The sequence below is a fragment of the Neolamprologus brichardi genome, chromosome 6 (genome assembly GCF_056152115.1).
Source record: "Neolamprologus brichardi isolate AB-2024 chromosome 6, ASM5615211v1, whole genome shotgun sequence".
Taxonomy (NCBI): domain Eukaryota; kingdom Metazoa; phylum Chordata; class Actinopteri; order Cichliformes; family Cichlidae; genus Neolamprologus; species Neolamprologus brichardi.
The window spans coordinates 10,835,202-10,847,728 of NC_142109.1; the positions used below are offsets into that span (position 1 = coordinate 10,835,202).

General features: G+C 41.7%; 1 protein-coding gene across 7 annotated transcripts in view; it reads right to left on the minus strand.

Annotated features, from left to right (window-relative positions):
- Positions 1-12,527, minus strand: part of fat1a (FAT atypical cadherin 1a) — a 76,620-nt gene that overhangs the window by 17,677 nt on the left and 46,416 nt on the right. For all 7 annotated transcript variants that reach the window (XR_437116.3, XR_437117.3, XM_006796109.3 and 4 more), the window contains 6 exons: positions 10,942-11,217; positions 10,532-10,742; positions 5,999-10,072; positions 5,209-5,405; positions 4,934-5,087; positions 3,329-3,562 (listed from right to left, as the gene is read on the minus strand). Coding sequence is in view for 5 of the 7 variants with exons in the window: in XM_006796109.3 (XP_006796172.2) it covers positions 3,329-3,562; positions 4,934-5,087; positions 5,209-5,405; positions 5,999-10,072; positions 10,532-10,742; positions 10,942-11,217 (5,146 nt within the window). In the remaining 2 variants the exon portion in view is untranslated. The remainder of the gene's footprint in view (positions 1-3,328; positions 3,563-4,933; positions 5,088-5,208; positions 5,406-5,998; positions 10,073-10,531; positions 10,743-10,941; positions 11,218-12,527) is intronic.

Here is a 12,527-nt window from a genome sequence, read left to right on the forward strand (position 1 = left end):
AAACAGATGTGCGTGTTTATGTGTTGCACAGCAGCTTGGATATAGCTCACTGACCAAAGCCAAACCAAAGCAAATATATAATTTGTATATTAAATCACGGGTGAACTTTCTTATATTACATACACTACCTTTCTATTTTTAGACTTTATTTTTCTTTTTGTGTTATCATTAATGTTGACTTTTACCCACATAAATCTGTTTTACGGCTCAGTCGTGTCAGAGCGAAATAGAACGGCAACTTCTGTGCAACTCGGAAAGAAATCAGTGGTTGCCTGGTGATTACACTGATTTTTTTCATGTTCAGCAACCAGTTGGAAGGAGGTCAGCTCCAGTGACCACATTTGATCTTACAGGTAAGCAACCTGTCTCCAAACAAATGCAGTCACTCTCAGATAAGCTAGTGAAGGTTTGCAAATAATTTGTGTCTAATTTAGAAACGCAAACATGTGCCAACATGTTACACACACTCTGAGTGACTCTGCTGATGAGCACGACTTGTTTATGACATTTTCTTTTGCAACAAGGATTTCAGTTCTGGTTCTCATGTAGCTGTGTTCTGGCTATGTTCCTATATAAAATCAAGGTTGCTGAGCAATCCTGCCATTTTGCAGCATCACAGCTGTCACATGCTGAACAGGTCCAGACATTCAGAACTAATATAGTCAGAAAGACAACCATTTAGTGTGATTTGCACTTAATTTTGTCTATTTGCTTCATTTTAATGTGTTTTTATTCATTTATGTGCCATGTTTTATTTATCTTTTTTAAAATCTTGTATTCATCTATTTGTATTTACATATAACAGGACTGTTAAATTCATCTGTCTTGACTAGAAAGCACTTTGGGTCAACTCTTGTTTTTAAATGTGCTTAATAAATACAAATCATCTGACTCAACTTGAGCTGTTTTGTGTGTGTGTTTGTGTGTTTCCTTAGCTTTGCCCTGGAATTTTCTTATTTTTCTACATGATTTTAGTAACAAACTTGAAGAACGTGTATGAATCTTACACAGCAACAAGGTGGGCAAAGCAAAATATAATTAAATGCCCCCACACTGAAACAACTTACGAAGAGAAATGAAGAAGAAGCGGCAATGCAGAGAGCTAAGAGAGAGACACACTCTGACCACGGTAGAGTGATAAAAGCACAAAGCAAAATCAAGAGAAGAAATTCCAAAGTTTATCACAGATCAAGGGCATCAGTCTGGGTCTTAATCTTTGTCTGCTTCATAATCATCCCACACTGATAAGTGCGGCCTCTCAGAGATTGTAACAGTGGGTCGAATAGTGGCTCGGCAATATGGCTAAATATCAAACATCGTACAGCGATCACCAAGGCCATGGCACATGGCAGCAAATGCCAAGAATGAGTCCACTCAGTGAAAAATATAAAAAGATAAAGCAACTCTTTCCTCGTGGGAAGAGGGTTACATTAGGCTTTGCATTTTAAGCGTCGGCCACAAACACAGTTGACTGAAGCTGGAGTGAATTGGGTCAGCTATGAAGCCTATTTTTTTGTACACCCTGTGTGTCTGGTTGGGATTTGCCAGCTGTGCTTCAAGCTTGCAACTAAATCAAATATACTAGACCGACACACAGAGAGGAAAGAAATGTGTGAAATACCCATATGCAGGAGAAATACTGATCAAATGCCTCTCTGTGCTCACACAGTGTATGTCTAAATAATTATTGCTCCCGGCTAAACTGCAGGGAGCACTGTTCTTTCCTCCACCCTTCCTTCAAGTACCCTTAGCCCAGATGTACCAAATGCAAAGTAAAATTTTTGCCAGCAAAGCCTCCAGGGAAAAATGTCTTAATGGCAGCTTTTTTCCCCTCTCTTTTCTTTCATTTAACATTTTTCCTTGAGGGAGTCAGTTTTAGCATCCTTTTCATTCTGTCAAGCTGTCACTCCGGCCCCCCACCAAAAAAAGGGGAGGGAAACAAAAAGAGACAGTGTCGATTGTCAGCTAACAGGCTGAAATGGTTTTTCAAGCTAAAGTGTTCTGCTTCATTAAACCCAAGGTGCAATCTGGAACGGCAGGTCCACTAGTTTCCTGAGAAAGAAAAAAAGACTGTTAAACTGCACGCTTCAAGCTCTCCGGCCTACCCGAGTGTGAGCCTCTTAGTGATTGGCAATGTTTGCTGAAAGGAGGAGACGCCTGAGATAAATATGTGGCCCCGTGGCTTTGCACCAGGCGAATGGAAAATTGCAATCATCTCTTTTGAGAATTCAACTTGAAGAGAGAAGAATTTCATTAGAGTGTAATAGAGCTTTTAATTTGAGGGGTTGATCATTCATGAAAATTCACATTTGTTATCCCTCCCTCTTGCCATTTAGTGCGATGCTGTTCCACCATGGTGAGATAATAACCTGTTCATAGCAAGTCAGCACTGCTTATTCCAACCCATTAAAGGGTATTTCAGAAGCACAGTCCTGTATTAATGTGCATATGCTTTTTTATTGTGATCGTGAGCAATGCAATATGTTGCCATTAATTGCATTTTAAGCACATTTTACCAGCTTCCTGAGATTATTGCATTTTTGGAAGCTTAAATGTTTGCCTAAAACACATTTTATTACTGAGTTCTGGTCCAATAGGCTGATTTAATCAGAGAGATTTGTTATGAAGCTTTTTTTTAAAGCATTCTCAATATAATGTCTTCTTCCGCTTAACTCTGTATGAGAAAGAATAGAAGGATCTGAAGTCTTGCATGAACATGTGTGAGGCAAGGAGTGTGAAAAGACTGATACTCAGCAACTCGGAGTTTAAAGGCTGCTTCTCTTTTCTTTCTTTTTTAATTTTTTTTTTTTTTAATCTCTCCAAGTGTGAAGCGACAGGAAGTGATGACCCGCGTCTTCTTCATAGATCAGTGGAAATGAAAATGGTGGATTTTTTTGGCTTGGGACTTTTTTTTCATATCAAACAGCCTTTTCAGGGGTTTTAGTTTTATAATATCAACCAATACAGGATGCTAAAATTAGCTTCATGAGTTGCTGGGTTTTTATACGTCATCCTTTGGTCCAGCAAAGTGGTGTAATGACAAACTAATCACGGTCTAAAATTAAGGACCTGCTGTTTCAGTGTTAAATCTGTCAAATTATGGCTTTCATGTGTGCAATAAAGTTCGGCACTTACAGCAGCAGTGTCTGATAGTTGCTGTGTTCAAATGAAATTTGTCTATGGGTAATTAGCGCTTTATTGCTGTACATCTGTATCAATAAAGACTTGCATCAATTTTACAGTTGCGCAAAATCGTTCTTATGATTTTCCACCTCACTGTAAATAACAGCTGCCCTCTACCTAGAATGTGCCAGAGAATAAAACTCACCAGTATCCAAATCGTTCGCTGACAGCTTTGCCACAAAAGTGCCCATCTCTGTGTTTTCAAAGACGGTGATGGTGTAGGGGTCAGATGAGAACTGCGGTGGGTTGTCATTGACGTCTTCTACAATAATATGGATGTCAGATTCACAGTATCGCCCTCCTCCGTCCACCGCACGCACTTTAAACCTGTACTCGTCTTTGTCTTCTCGGTCCAGGGGCTTTGAGGTCTTCAGCTCCCCTGAAGGTAAGACAGGAAGGTTTTGAGAAGAAATGCAAAAATGCAGACACGGGCTCTTGGGGAAGAGTCGGTGTCAGAACAACATAAAAGTCAAATGTGTACAAGAAAAAAAGAGAAAAAAATCAATCAAAATGCTAAGTTTATGTATGAGTGGACAAACCTGAGGCATTTTAAAGAAATGTAACCCTCTTGTCTACTGTTTACTAACCAAGTGAAAACCATCCGAACAACTGAAGGCTTTCAAGCGCGTAGAGAGGAGAATAAATAAGTAATTGAAGCAAGAGAGGACGGAGAGGATAGCGAAGGGAGCGGGGTGATGAAGGAAAACATCAGAGTTGGCAGCTAAAAGCAGCCTGGAAGTGTCTTGGGATACCAAGCAGCCAACATTACCACAACTGCTCTGGAAAACTCCAGAGCCTCTTGGCGGGTCTCATCAGCAATAATCCTACTTGTCTGCACTGAAAAAAAAATAAATAAATCACACTCCCGCTGCATAACAGTAGCCCTGCTGCTGGAAAACTCGAAATTGAGGGCTGCCAAAAGACAGCGGGATGACATTGTTGCCTTATTGTCTGCTCTGGTGTCAGCCTCCGCATATTAAGGCAGAATACTCAAGGATTCTGTGAAACAGCGGATGTGCTGTATAGCTGTTCAAACCAACTGGTTTTGTTTGCATACTACTTTGGTTAACCTGCACTGTGGTTTTTCTTTTTTCCTCTTTTGTGGTTTCTTTTTTCAACACAGCAGTCAGAGTGAATCTCTGATTTAGAGGGTCTCCCAGAAGAAATTATTTGCAGGAAAGAAGTATAGTGGCCATAAATTCAATCTTAAGTATTGCAACTGTGTACTTTAGTGCCACTGTGGGTCTATCAGTTGCCCTGCAGGGAAATGTTCTTGGCTCTTGAATAAGTAAATAACAACAGGGCACAAGAAAACCATCTTGCTTCTTCCAATGCTGACAATACAGTAATTTGCATCCACTGAAACTCGCACACGCAGACACACAAACAATAACTTTTTTCCCCGACAACTCTCATGTAAAACATAAAACTGCTGTCACGCTGAGCTGTCTTTCAGATCGTGTTGTTCCAAGCAGAGGGCTAAGCGTGTTTCATGAGTGGCTTTAGCATGAGTGTCCTGCATACTGTTCCCATAATAATCATAAATGCCTTCAACACAGCTGGAAAGCAATCTAACTCAATGACTGCGGACACAGATGGACTCATAAAGAAAGAAGAGACAAATTACTCACATAAAATATAAACAGAGCACATGCTTTTCCACTGAGTTTAGAACACCGCATGATCAACGCTCTCTCTTTTTTCACAGAGCAGTATTTAAGCAAATGTGTTTTACTCCACAGATACACACCTGTGACAAAGTCAATGATGAACAATTCCGATCCAACTCCCTGGAGCTCATAAGAGATTTGGGCGTTTGAGCGGATGTCAGCGTCTGTGGCAGAAACCTGCAAAATAAGCCTGCCTGCAGGGGAGTCCTCTGGGACGCTTTCGCTGTATACAGACTAGAAGGCAGGTACAGGAGGAGGAAAACGGAAGAGGGGAAGAAATCAAAGTGAAAACCGAGAAAACTCACAAGACAGCAAACTGAAATTAAGAGCAGAACCAGAGCAAAGAGGACTTTACCTTTTCACATACTGGGCTGTTGTCATTGGCATCCAGCACTTTGACCTCTACAACAGCTTTGGCAGTGAAGATGCCATCACTGGCAGTAATGTTAAGGAGGTAATTGTCCTTTTCTTCACGGTCCAGGGGCTTCCTGACAGAGACCTTCCATTCATTCTGAATATGTTCAATGGCAAATTGGCCTAGTGGGTCTCCTCCTGTTTGGGGTTAAGGACAAATATTCCACTTTAGCATGAACAGCAACCAAGAAGCAGAAAGCAACCTAACTTGTTAAAAAGAAACAAGGCTACGGGATTTGTCCTCAGTTAATTTTTCCTGCAATCATAATCAGAATATTTTCTGCTACTTCACAGAATAATTTCCAATTTTTACACCAAATATTATTATTGGTAGGCAAGCAATCTGCAAACTAAGGAGAGGAAAATGTACATTGGCTAATGATCATGCTGGTTTCTGATTCCTCTTGACTTCACATACATATTCACAGTTTCTAATTAGCACCACAGGAAGTACTTTTGCCCAGTCTATTTCAAAGCACTATTCAGATAATTATACATTTCTGTAGTATAATGACCTAAATATTTGTTTAGAGCTTGAGCAGATTAGCAATAACTCCTAACAGATAACAGGACTGTGTAATGTCTCAAAGATGAGATATTATCATGATATTAAGTGGCGTGAATCCATAATCCCCCCCTAAGCTCTGTTTATGAAAAACTGCTACACAAAAGAGTAGAGAGTAAACTCCTGGCTTACTAATTATCAGTTTCACAAAATAATAAATGCCCACCTGTGATGAAGAAGTCGACTTGTTTATTCATGTCTTCCGAATCATCATCTGTGGTGCTGAGGATAGCGATCACTCCACTCGGAGGAGGGTCGTCTTCGCTGACTGTGCCTTTGTAGATCTCCGCAGTAAAGCGGGGTGCGTTGTCATTCACATCACCAACTGTTACCTCCACTGTGGTTCCAGTAATTAATTGGACTTTCTCCCCTTGGTCCGTTGCTAAGATGGAAATTTTGTATTTGTCAGTCTTTTCGCGGTCAAGCTCTTTTAAGGTGGTCACCCATCCAGTCTCACTATTGACTGCAAACAGCTCAGGGATGTCGGGCGAGTTCTGTTTGGGGTCGAGGCTGTAAATGATCCGGCCGTTGGTTCCAGAGTCTTGGTCGATGGCTTTGACCTGGATAACCTGAGTCCCACTTGGAAGGTTTTCCACAACGACAGCCTCATAAGGGTTTGCCTCAAAGACTGGTGTGTTATCATTCACATCCTTCACCTGGATGTTTACATTTACAGATGCAGCTATCTCATAATTTTCATAGTTGGTTTGGGCAAGCAGAGTGAGCTGGTACCATTTGGTTGTCTCATGATCGAGGTTCTTCTGAAGCTTCAGCGCTCCACTATCTCGATCTACAACAAACATTTCACCTTCATTGCTCTCAGGATTGTTGCCCTTTACTAGGCTGTAAAGAACTGGTTGCTCACTCACAGCCTGAATCACATCTATCTCTGTGCCAATAGGAAGGTCTTCAGATATTGTGTAACGATAATGTGGTTCGGCAAATTTGGGAATTGGCGTCTCTGGTGCAACAATCCTGATGTAAACCTGTACAACAGAATATTTGGGTGGGTTTCCGGTATCCTTTGCCCTCACAAAAAACGCATACATATCATTTTCAAGGCCAATGAGGCTTTCTTTGGTTACAATGATCCCAGAGGTTGGGTGGATTTCAAAGTTTTCCTCGACATTTTCAGCATCTGCCTCAATTGAATATTCGATGTCAGCATTGCTTCCTTCATCCGTGTCTGAAGCAGCAACTTTAACCACAGAGGTTCCTCTCGGGACGTCTGATGCAATGGTGGCTTTGTACTCACCTGCCCTGAATTGTGGGGCATTATCATTGGCATCAGTAAGAATTACATTGACAACACTGAAGCCTACTTTTGCACCACCATCTTTAGCCATGAGAGAAATAGGAATAACCTTCTCTTCTGTATTTTCACGATCGAGGCTCTCCAAAGTGAAAATCTCTCCATTTTCATTAATAGAAAACTTGTCCTTTGCAAAGTCATTGATAATCTGATATGTTATTTGCCCATAAATGCCTTCATCGTCATCGGTCGCCTTTGCCTCTGCTACCAAGGTACCAACAGGGGAATTCTCAACAAGCTCTGCCAAATAGTCCACCTGAGAAAAGGTGGGGCTGTGGAAGTTGGCACCAATAACTTTTACGGTGACTAGGGCTGAGCTTCTAAATACACCATCTGACACCGATACGTTAAGATTGTAAAGAGGTTGCATATGTGGCCTGCGGTGGTTGGAAATGGTGATGTCACCGGTGTGTTTGTTAATGGCAAAGTTCTGATCTTCATTTCCAGATATTATTGAAAACTCCAACTTATTTGTGTCTGAGCTGTCCGGATCAGATGCTTGGACTTGACTGACAAAGTGCCCACGTGGCGCCAGTTCGCTGATGGTAGTTCTGTAAGTATGTTCGGTAAAAACTGGAGCGTTGTCGTTCAGATCAGTAACATCTATTGTCACGATGATGTCACTAGAAAGTGCTGGAACTCCTCCATCAACCACACGCACTCTCAGCTTATGTTGCTGGATCTCTTCATGATCGAGAACTTGAGCTGTAGAAATGATTCCTGTGTTGCGGTCAATGGTAAAATAATCAGAACTCTTCCCCCGTTCCTCAACCAACTGAAAAAATACTTCTTGGTTATTACCAGTATCGGAATCTTCGGCATCAACTTGCAAAACAGATGTGCCGATAACAGAGGCCTCCGAAATATTGGCATAGTAGGTCTTTGACAGGAACACAGGAGCGTTGTCATTGACATCTTCCAGAATGATATCAACAAAGACCTCGGAGTGTGCTCCAGTTAGAGAGTCTGTGGCTCTTACATTTAATTTATAGGCAGGATGCATCTCAAAGTCCAAAGGCTGAATCACATGAATAACGCCTGTGTTGAAATCAATTGAGAACTGTTTGAAAGGATCTCCCTCGGAGATGGTGTACACAATACGAGGGCCTTCAGAATCGTTGGCCTGTACGTGAAGCACAGGGGAGCGCAACTGAATGTTCTCAGGGATTTCAATGCTGTAAAACGGTTTCTCAAACACAGGCATTGCTTTGTTCACAACTCTTACTGGCACTTCTATTTCTGCTGACAGAGCTGGTTGTCCACTGTCCTTTGCCATAACAACAATAGCAAAGTTTGTGTTAAGGGCTTCTTTCTCAAATTTCTTTTTAAGTGAGATTTCACCAGATGGGCTAATTTGAAAGTGATCATGCTGCTCCTTCAGCTGATACTGGATGTTTGCATTCGGGCCGAAGTCTTTATCCACTGCCGTCACCTGCCGAATGACCTGGCCTTCCTCTGCATCCACCTGAACCAGGGCGTGATAGGGAAGGTTCACGAACATAGGTGCGTTGTCATTTTCGTCCTCCACAGTCACAGTTACTAAAACATGAGCCTTATCTTCAGATTTGTCTTCTCTTGTGACCTCAACAACTACATCAAATGTGTCCTGTGCTTCACGATCAAATGGGATTCCGGTGGTTGAAACGACTCCAGATGTGCGGCTGATTTCAAATCTGCTGTCAGGGTTTAATATTTTATAGAACAAGGGCTCATTCACCTGATTCCCAACAGCAGCAATGACCGCTAGAGTCTTCTTCTCAGAGGAATTTTCTCGGATGTAGGCTTTGTAAGATTCCCGGGTGAACTTCAGCTTGCTCTCCTTGTTTTCCTGTACACTGATCTTCACTACAGCAACACTGGCAAATCTACCATCAGAAACCCTGACCTTTAACTCATATCTGCTCCGAAGCTGTGTGACATTCTGAATGGAGATTATTCCAGTGATGGGATCCATTTTAAATTTATCACCAATATTTCCCTCAGAGATGGAGAAGAGAAGTTTGGAGTTAGGCCCAGAGTCTGCATCTGTAGCACTGACTTGAATGACTTCTACCCCTTTGTATGTTGGCACTACAACAGTTGCCTCATACTGCTCTTGGCTTAAAACTGGTGCGCAATCATTAACATCAATTACTTCAATGGTCACATTGGCTGTGGTCTCTGCAAACAGCCGTGGCATTCCTAGATCATGGACCTGGACTGTGAAGCGGAAAACACTCCTCTGTTCGTAATCCAAAGGTGATGTAATTCGGATGGCTCCAGTGCTCGAGTCAATGGCGAAATAGTTATGTGCAAATGGTTCAACAATTTGATAGATGAGCATGGCATTCTGGTCACAATCTGCATCAGTGGCGTGAATGACAAAAGGTGTGTTTTCACGGGTCAGTACAACACTATTGATGAGGGCCGACTCGCTGATTACACCCTGAAATTCCCTCTGGTCAAAGACTGGAGCGTTGTCGTTTTCATCCTTTAGATGAATCGTAAGAGTTGTGTTGCTGGCAAGTCCAGCCATGTTGGTGCCCTGTATGATAAGCTTGTATTCAGCGATGGTTTCATAATCTAAAGCTTTTTGTGTTACAACCACTCCCGAGTTTGGATTTATATCAAACGCATTATTGATGTTGCCCCCTTTTATTTGATAGAAAACAGACGACTGGCTGACGGCTGTGACCGAGGTCACGAAACTTCCAGGAAGGGCTGATTCGCTCACTTCTGCAGAAAAAGCCTCTCCGGTAAATCTGGGGACTGCATTGTCAGAAACCGTTACCAGAACGTGTACGGTGGTTGTATTTGACAGCGGAGGCACTCCGTTATCTGATGCCTTAACAGTGAGTTCAAATGTTGTCTTGCTGTTGCGATCAAGCTCTTTGGCTACTGTAATTGTCCCGAGGACAGGGTCAATAGCAAATGAGTTGGCAACATTTCCTGTGAGAGAAAAGACAAAAGAAGAATAGATTTTTCTGTATGTTGTACTCGAAAGATGTGTTTAATGAGCACTGGATTGTACTAGCAGTTTATCAATCTAAGTCATAAGACTGGCTGAAAACAGAAGGAGCAACAATGCATCATATTCCCATCTCAGCTACTTCAAATATGCATATATACAAATGCAAAGTCTAACTGAAGCATGTCTCTTGTTTTCACATAACAGATTATTGTAGGAGAGATTCTCAGTGGGATGTGCCCATCTCCCACATATTTGAAGGTCCCCTAAACAAAATATTCAATATTCTCAGAATATTTCATTCATATCCAGATGGCAGCAGTACTGATGACTCATACATTTTTATGAGTTGATTTCATGTTTTGCAATGAAAGATTTTTGCTATGAGGGGAAAAAATGGGGGTTAAAAAGAGTAGCATTGTAACTTAGCGTGCATTCACCTGATTCAATGTGGTAGACAACCTCTGCATTAGAGCCCTTGTCTTTGTCAAGAGCTGTAACCTGAAGCACCGCCGTGCCTACGGCAGCAGATTCAAACACTCGACCGGAGTATGGTGTGCCTATGAACCAGGGTGCATTGTCATTGGTGTCGTCCACATTGACAATAACGCGCACAAGGTTCCTCTTAACAGGAATGTCCTGATCTCGAACCTATAAAGTTCATTTTTTATGAAAAAGAAGGACACACAGGGCAGGAGAAAGAGCAGCGATTAGTGGCAGTACCTTACACTAATTTCTTGAATGTTTAACTTTAAAACAGTGAAATCGATTTGAACATGAACTCTGTTAAACAATATGCTAGAACTTCTCGGAATTCAACAAAGTTCAGTCTGTTTCTACCAATTCATACCATGACAGTCAGGATGTGACGATGCATGGTCTCATGATCCAGTCGCTCAGTGGTATACAGGGTGCCGGTTCCTGGGTCTAGTCGGAACTTCCTCAGGCTGAACGGATCAGTGCTGCTCAGGAGTGTAAAGGTCAGTTTGTTCTTCTCGTCCCTGTCCACAGCACTGATCTGCAGGACCTCACTCCCCGCTGGTTTGTCTTCAGGGACATTCACGACATAAACATTCTCAGAAAACTCCGGCCGGTGGTTGTTGGTGTCAATGACACGGATAAGCACCTACAGGAGAAAAATAAATTGCATGCAAAGTTACATTTTTACACTTGACTTAATTCATATCACAAAGGATTCATGCAAAAATATTTTAGTGGCTGTTATGTAAGGCTTTTTAGGTTTTGTCAAAAAGTGCTGTGAGCCATTACTCAATAAAAAGCATCAAGAGGATGTTTCTAAAGCAACCAAATGACAAGGGTCAGGGTTAAGTTTACATATTCAAAATTATATTTCAATAACCAACTGATCAGTGGTGAAACAACTGTGTGCTTGTAAATGTATTTGATTGTCTTGAACCAAATAATGATTTCCAAACAATAAAGCTTCTGGTAAATGATTAGATATCCCAGCTCTGGTGCATGCTTCAACGCTGCTCAGCACTATGGTCCAAAGATATGCAAGTAACACTTTTATCTTTATTTTAACCATTTCTCTCACTTTGGTCTGCACACATTCACACATATACACTATCTTATTTTCAAATCACTTTCCTGATCTCTGCAAAAAATAAGCAGTAGTGTGTTGACACAGACTCGATCGATCCATGCGATGGCAAAAGCAATAATTTAACTGAATGGCCACTTGATACTGCTAACAGTCAATCAATGCTGAATAACCGCAATGAATCTAAATGAATTCTGAGCTACACACATGAGCAGTTCATGAAAGAGAGAGTGCATGTGTGAGAAATCAAATGATCGGGGAGTGCTGAGTAAGTCCAGTGATCCCACTATGCTTCTGTATTAGAAAGTCTGAAACAAATATAACTTTGAGGATATGCTGAGTGTTACTTTTGTGCTAATATTGCTACCTCTTCTAATATTTTCAAAGGCTACGCTTTATGAAACTAATTTTTGCACATGCATGCTTCTTTCTTTGGATAATGTGCAAAGTGTAGTTTACTGTGCTTTTCCCCCAACACACGCACAAACAACAAAGAATCTAACATCCCCAAACTGTAAAATTCCACTGGGAGCATGTTTTATCAACACCAGCCACTCGTCTACTGGACTTCCGACAGAGGATTATGGAGAGCTGCTGGAATGCGATCTCTGTTTCCCAGACCAGCGAGGGACTTCTACCGTTGCCAAACATGGTGAACAAAGGGATCAGCCCAGATTAGACACCTGCATACCAGACACCAGGGGGTGATGTCCCGTAAGGAAAGCAGTCGATGCTGACCTGTTTGGTGCAGGAAGACTGAAGGGGGCTTAAATCACAAAAGCTCTGACCAGGTAACGGCTCACAACTGACTGGGGTTTGTCAGATCTCTGGTCAAAACAACTGCCCACTGTTGTCTGTTGTCATAATACTGT